The sequence below is a fragment of the Sinocyclocheilus rhinocerous genome, unplaced genomic scaffold (assembly GCF_001515625.1).
Source record: "Sinocyclocheilus rhinocerous isolate Xijiao unplaced genomic scaffold, SAMN03320098_v1.1 scaffold241, whole genome shotgun sequence".
Classification (NCBI taxonomy): domain Eukaryota; kingdom Metazoa; phylum Chordata; class Actinopteri; order Cypriniformes; family Cyprinidae; genus Sinocyclocheilus; species Sinocyclocheilus rhinocerous.
Genome location: NW_015659312.1, coordinates 1,944,427 through 1,951,447, shown reverse-complemented (window position 1 = coordinate 1,951,447; position 7,021 = coordinate 1,944,427). Strand labels below are relative to the sequence as shown.

Genomic DNA, 7,021 nt, shown 5'->3' with positions numbered 1-7,021 from the left:
ATCTCCCTTCGCCTCTAGGGGTCAAGGCTCACTCTACGAGAAGTGTGGCAGCCTCCAAGGCCTTCTTGGCAGGTGTCTCTATGCAGGACATCTGCAACGCTGCGGGATGGTCCACGCCCCTACCCTTTGTCAGGTTATATGGCCTAGATATGCGAGTCACTCCGGGCTCTTCTGTTCTCTCGCCCTAGCTGTGCAGGCTTCCACACTAGGCAGAGATTTGAAAGTCTGGCGGCGTGGGAATACTCGTTCCCAAAGCATTCTCCGACGCAGCTCGAGTTCCTGAAGAGGAACGTCTCAGGTTACACATGTAACCATGGTTCCTCGAGGGAACGAGACGCTGCGTCGCAGGGCCATACTTACGGCATCTCTGCCAGCGTTTGCTTCACTCCTAGAAGCTAACGCCGGTTTCACCGCACATGCTTTTAAGCTTCCTGGTCGCAACGTCACCCCGCCTGTGACGTCCCGCCCATCCATTGGACTGATTACACATGTGATTCAGAGCCGGTCACGCTGAAGGGTGTTCCCAAAGCGTTCTCAGATGCAGCGTCTCGTTCCCTAATACCTTATCTGAGGCTGCACAACAATCATTAGGATTAAGTGTATCAAAGAAGCAGTCGTTTATTGCTAAAATCATTAATTTAAAAAATCATTAGTTAAAACCTGGATATTAATTCAGTACTTGACTATTTATCATTTATCTTTAACATTTATTTATTCTCTTTAACAAAGTCGTTTTCTTAACATGCCAGCCAGTTAACTTCCTCATAAAGTTTAAGTCAAGCTTAAGTGAACTTTTAGTAATATTACTTATTTATAACACAGCTTTTTAGAAACCCAAATGAGGATTATGCACAACAAACTTCAGGCTTGTTGCTTCTGGTTTACGTCTTTTGCATATGCTTTGATAAATATGGAGCCGTTTTATTCAAAAGACATACTAAAGATGATCATAACCGATGTCCATTACAAATGCAGATTGATATGTAAATGTTTTTTATTTTTCTTCTTCTCACCAACATTCTTACATTAAAATTTAATAAAATCCAATAATAAAAACAACTAGCTTAGCTGATTACTTTAAATGTTCATAGATATTTCCATCAGTTCGTACTGCTGTTAACGCTTTATATATACACTATATACAATATATGTACACAGAGAGAGAGAGAGAGAGAGAGAGAGAGAATGGAGGTAGGAGGGTGCGGAGGGTGCGGAGCCTGTGGATATTCGCAAGCATCAATGTCTTGAACTTGATGATAATGCGGTGCTGCCCTCTGCTGGTATAACAAGGTGATACAGCAAAACGATATTGTAATAAAACTAATTTCAGAAGCAGTTGTAGAAACTCAAATGAACAACTTTTATATCTTAAAAAAAGAAAAAGAAAAAAGTGTCTATTAATACTGAAAACATTTTGAATTGTGAAGTCATCTGTAACTATAAATAACATTGCAAATACATATCAGTCATTAGAGTATTAGTTGACTGTCTGCTACCACTACAAATGGCTGTCCCCGCAAATAGTGCCCTATTTAAGGGTATGGGGTGATTTCAGACACAGGCTCGAAGACCTGACAAGGGTGTGTCAGACAAAGGTGACCTAGCAAAATGTGCAGTGTTGACCTCCAGGGCTTCAGGAACGCAGTTGAGAACCACTGCTTTAAATCAGGAGTGCCCAGTCTAACTCTCGGAGGGCCAGTGTCCTGTAGACTTCAGCTACAACCTGTTCCAACGCACCTGCCTATACGTTTCTAGTAATCCTGAATACCTTGATTAGCTGGTTCAGGTGTATTTAATTAGGGTTGGAGCTAAACTCTGCTGGATATTGGCCTTCTAGGAGCAGGATTGGGCACCCTTGCTGTAAATTAAGAAATGTAAATAAAAATGCTTATTTGCAGTGCCCTGTCTTATATTATGGGTAGAACAACACAAAGAATGTTAAAACAACTATTCTGACACAATACTATTAGCATCATGAACTAGCAAAGCAACCAAAGATACATAAAGCGACTCTGACATCAAGTGACCCAGTGCTTCTCAAACCTGTCCTTTATTTATTGGGGGGGGGGTTGTTACAGCTTAAAAAAGTAAGTGTTCGTGGCTTTAAGTTTAGTCAACTCAAATAGGCCTATCCAAGTTGTCACTTAGTACAACTTAACATTTTAAGGCAGCATGCACACAAAAAGAAACATTTTTCACAGTGTTGATATCAGGAGGACACAGTATTGTACCACAAGAGGGCAACATATTCTGTTTTCTTAAGGCAGAGGAGTCCTTGGATAAACTATATTGTTGTTTAGAGCAATTTCATTTACCAAAAAATAAACCAAAACAAACAGAAAAAGCACCAGTTATATAAGATAAATTGACAGTATTGATGTTTCTATGGAAAACCCTGTTATCTAATGAGGAGAAGGGGTAGCTTTTGTTTCTTATTCTACACCCTCCTGTTTCCTTGATAACAGTTAGCAGTGACATCACTGACAAGCCCAGATGCATATATAGTCAAACATGCACATTTGACAAATTAATGAATAAGTAAATAAATAAATAAAAATAAACAAGAGGATAAGAATAGAGAAACTTAGAGCCCTGTTTGCATAACTCCAGGGATTCAGATAAAAACAATGTATATTCTAATGTTATATGTAGTATAGGCCTACATATATTACATTATGAAGATCAAGAGGAGCAGCCCCTTCCACAGTTTTTCACCAGATATATATACAAAATATACAGAAGCTGGCTTTTTAAGGCATACCAATCCATTAAAATAAAGGTACCAATTATTTTCTGATTTAATTTTCATCTTTAAACATAAAGGGCAAATGCAAAAATTTGTGTGATCCTCCAATTATCAGAGATGTGCACATCTTGCGAAACATGACTATTCCATAAGATACGTTGAACCTTAACAAATAAAATCCGTAAAAACCTAAATTGATCACAGTCATTCATCATTCAGCAATTCTGTAAGTGTCACATCCTTACCCAACACTAACACCCAGTACGTCCGAATTTCAGAAAGAGGAGTTCTGAGTTTTGACATAGAGTGTGTGAGTCACGGATGGAAGTCCTGTGGGTGGGGCGTGATCTGAGCTCAGGCACATTTGTAGCTCATTACATATCTGCAGAAGGGATGTTCCCTGAGCTCAGGGCCAGACTATAAGTTTTTAGGTCCTGAATGAACAGTTAGTTCAAGAGGAGAGCAGGTCAAAGAAGGAGTGAATAAACCTGGGTAAAGATTTGTCCGATTGAATAGGTATGTTAATATCAGCTGATTAATTTAATTCTATACTATTTATATTAATATTTATTTTACATTTTTTGCTTTTATATATTATACATTATATATAATCATATATAATATGTACATTATATACATTAATTTAATTTACATAGTGCAATATTGGTCAATATTTGGACTAAAGCATTACATCACTGAGATTACAAGGTATATTGGCCTTCCATTGTTTGTTTGATGATGATGATGATTACAAATGAATTATTATTTTTTAATTCATTGTTTCTAGCATTTTCATAATAAAATGGATATCAAGCCAGTATTAAGGAGATTTGGCTCTCTGGTTCGGGCCATTCTCACATTTCTCTTTGCTCTCCTGGTACTTGGGGTGATGTTATGGGCATACATCGATGGTTTCCAGATAGCCACATCTCCATATAACATCATTTCATTTGGTTTCTATGGAGTGCTGCTCAGCCTCCACGTCCTAATTCAGAGCTTTTTTGCCTTTGTGGAGCATAGATGCATGAATGCAAGACGCAAACCATGCTCTTACACAAAAACCATCGGCTTTACTATATCAGCCTATCAGGAAGACCCTGCTTATCTCCGTGAGTGCCTTCAGTCAGTACGGGCTCTGCAGTACCCATCTGAGCTGCTACGCATCATCATGGTGGTGGACGGGAACTCAGAAGATGACCGCTACATGATGGAGATGTTCCGTGAGGTCTTTGCAGACCAGGATCCTGGCTGTTATATATGGCAAAACAACTATCACTCTTGGAACCCCACTGGCTATGAAAAGGATGCAGCTGAAGCTGATGGACCAGAAGCAGACGATGGAGTTGTGTTTGAAGACCCTCAGCGCTTAGAGGTTGAAGAACTCATCAGGACCAAGAAGTGTGTGTGCATCATGCAAAAATGGGGAGGAAAGAGGGAAGTGATGTATACAGCATTCAAGGCACTAGGATCCTCTGTAGATTATATACAGGTTAGTAATACTGACAAGTACACAAGTTTAAGTACAAATTTGAGCATTGAATTTTAGAGAAAAAGGCAACGTGTGTATGTCAGAAAAACTTCATACAAGGAATAATCAATTTTCATTCTGCTGTTTAATCAGGTATGTGACTCAGACACAAAATTAGACCCCCTGGCCACAGTTGAGCTCTGCAAGGTGCTGGAGAGCAACCAGAAATACGGTGCCGTGGGAGGCGATGTGATGATCCTTAACCTTAAAGACTCCTATATCAGCTTCATGAGCAGCCTGCGCTACTGGATGGCGTTTAACATTGAGAGGTCCTGCCAGTCCTTCTTCGACTGCGTCTCCTGTATCAGCGGCCCCTTAGGTAATACAGAAACTAAACAAGCTAAAGTTTGCATTAAATCAAAACTGAGCCTATGCACTAAATGCATATTTCTGGTCTTATACTGAATGAGTCATCCGTGCAGCTTTTTTAATCAAAACACATTTAATCCAATAACATGCATTGCCTCTGAAACAAGACTGTTCAATGGATGTCACTACAGGCTATTGGATAATATTAATCAACAGCCAAATTGTATTTAGGCATTGTTGTAGTAAACTAAAACATTTGGCTCCATTGTAATATGTAAAAGAAAAAATGTTTTTTTTTTGTAGTATTCAAATCTTTGGTTCACTCAGAGCACCGTTGTTGAGAAACACTGATAAAAATGCTGGAATTGCTCAGTTCTCATTTGATCTACCCAAGCAGGCTTATTTTAGTTGTTACTCTGATCTGAGTTTTAACATTTTGTCTGTAGGAATAACTGAGTATCATGATCTTTGCTTCAGGTCTTTATAGGAATGACCTGCTGCAGCAGTTTCTGGAATCCTGGTACAACCAGAAGTTTCTTGGCACCCACTGTACTTTCGGGGATGACCGTCATCTCACCAATCGAATGCTAAGCATGGGCTATGCTACAAAGTAAGTAGTAACAGTATTATTCACAACTGATTATTTACAAGCTAAATGAGCAGCTGTCCATCTTTTGGCAGAAAGGTTCAACTTGAGCACCGTTTGGCACAATACCATTACAAACCGTTCACAGCCCAGTAAAACAGGATTGTCTGTAGTGACGTGAGGGTCATCATAATAATATCAACATATTATTATGGCAAAGAGAACGGATAAGAAAGTTCAAACAAATTCATATTGATACTTTGTCAATAAATGTGCTTGCGAACTTTACCTTTCTGTATGATGTGATTAACCCGATCTCTACGTCAGTATGAGAGAACATAACTATTTTATGAGGTGGCAATTTCATTGATTTGTACGATGTGATTCATACGGAAACATATGGTTTTTAGAGAAAAAAATAAGCATGACGGTCCACCCCATACCTATCCATCAGTAGGGCATAAGCAGATTGAACATAAATGTATGAATGAGATAATAGATAAAAACTCTGTTTTGAAAGTTGTAAAAATGATGTGATCTCTAATGGTAATGGCAGAGAGAACCAATTGGTCAACTGGTGGAAAATAGTCTGACACCATAAGACTGCATTTATACCATATAAATCATGAGGTCCTTTTCCTGTCAACTACTTATAAATTATAATTATTTCAAACAGGCATGTTTTGACAGAGTTTCTGTTTCTTTAAGGTACACTGCCCGTTCTAAGTGCTACACGGAGACTCCTGCCCAGTTTCTGCGCTGGCTCAATCAGCAGACGCGTTGGACCAAATCCTACTTTCGTGAATGGCTCTATAATGCTATGTGGTGGCACAAGCATCACCTGTGGATGACCTACGAATCCATTGTGTCAGGCATCTTTCCTTTTTTTGTCACTGCCACCATTATCAAGCTCTTCTGGACAGGCACTCTGTGGGACATTTTGTGGGTCTTGTGCTGCATCCAACTGATTGGTCTGGTAAAGGCAGCCTATGCCTGCATCCTACGACAGAAAGCAGTGATGCTCTTCATGTCCTTATACTCTGCCCTCTATATGACCAGCCTCCTGCCTGCCAAATACTTTGCCATTATCACCATGAACAAAAGCAGCTGGGGGACATCGGGCCGTCGTAAAATGGTGGGGAATTATATCCCCCTGGCACCTCTATCAGTGTGGGCTGCCATTTTGTTGGGAGGCCTGGGGTACACCATCTACAGGGAAAGCAATAAGGATTGGACAACAGATGGAAAGAAAGAGGAGATCATGTTTTTACTATTTGGAGCTACAGCTTACGTGTGCTACTGGCTCGTAATGATCTGCCTCTATTGGATGTGGTTTCGGAGATTATTCCGAAAACGCTCACAGAGTTACACTGTGAATGTATAGGACAATTATTTGGGCACATGTTTTATTTATTTAAGAACACTTGTTATTTTTAAAAATGGTTTACATGCAATTTTATTTATAGACTGTTTTTAAACTTGACATTTTATTAGATTCTTTTTAGTATTGCGCATAATTTATGCAATTTATGATGTCCACTAAGTATTCAGAGACCAGAAATTACGTGGAAGCGACCAGTCTTTATGAAATATAATGAATACATGAAATGCGCAGAAAGCAATCATACGGAGTCAACATTGATCCTGTAGGTTTTTAAATGTAACAAATATAGCATTGAACCCAAATAATACAAATATGTTATTATTAGTGGGGGAATTTGATTATATCGGTGTACACTATTGAGCTTACTGAAGTGACTGCAGTAACTGAGCAAACACTAAGACATCCTGTTACAACACTTATTTACATATTATTTATAGAACATAAATAGATACATACATACACTGAACA

At 39.0% G+C, this 7,021-nt stretch overlaps 1 protein-coding gene across 1 annotated transcript; it reads left to right on the top strand.

Annotated features, from left to right (window-relative positions):
• Nucleotides 1-3,542: 3,542 nt before the first annotated feature.
• Nucleotides 3,543-6,561, top strand: LOC107723422 (hyaluronan synthase 1-like). The gene is made up of 4 exons (XM_016532016.1): nucleotides 3,543-4,235; nucleotides 4,368-4,593; nucleotides 5,061-5,193; nucleotides 5,878-6,561. The coding sequence occupies exons 1-4, from the start codon at nucleotides 3,549-3,551 to the stop codon at nucleotides 6,551-6,553; spliced, it is 1,722 nt and encodes a 573-aa protein (XP_016387502.1). The 5' UTR covers nucleotides 3,543-3,548; the 3' UTR covers nucleotides 6,554-6,561.
• Nucleotides 6,562-7,021: the final 460 nt, after the last annotated feature.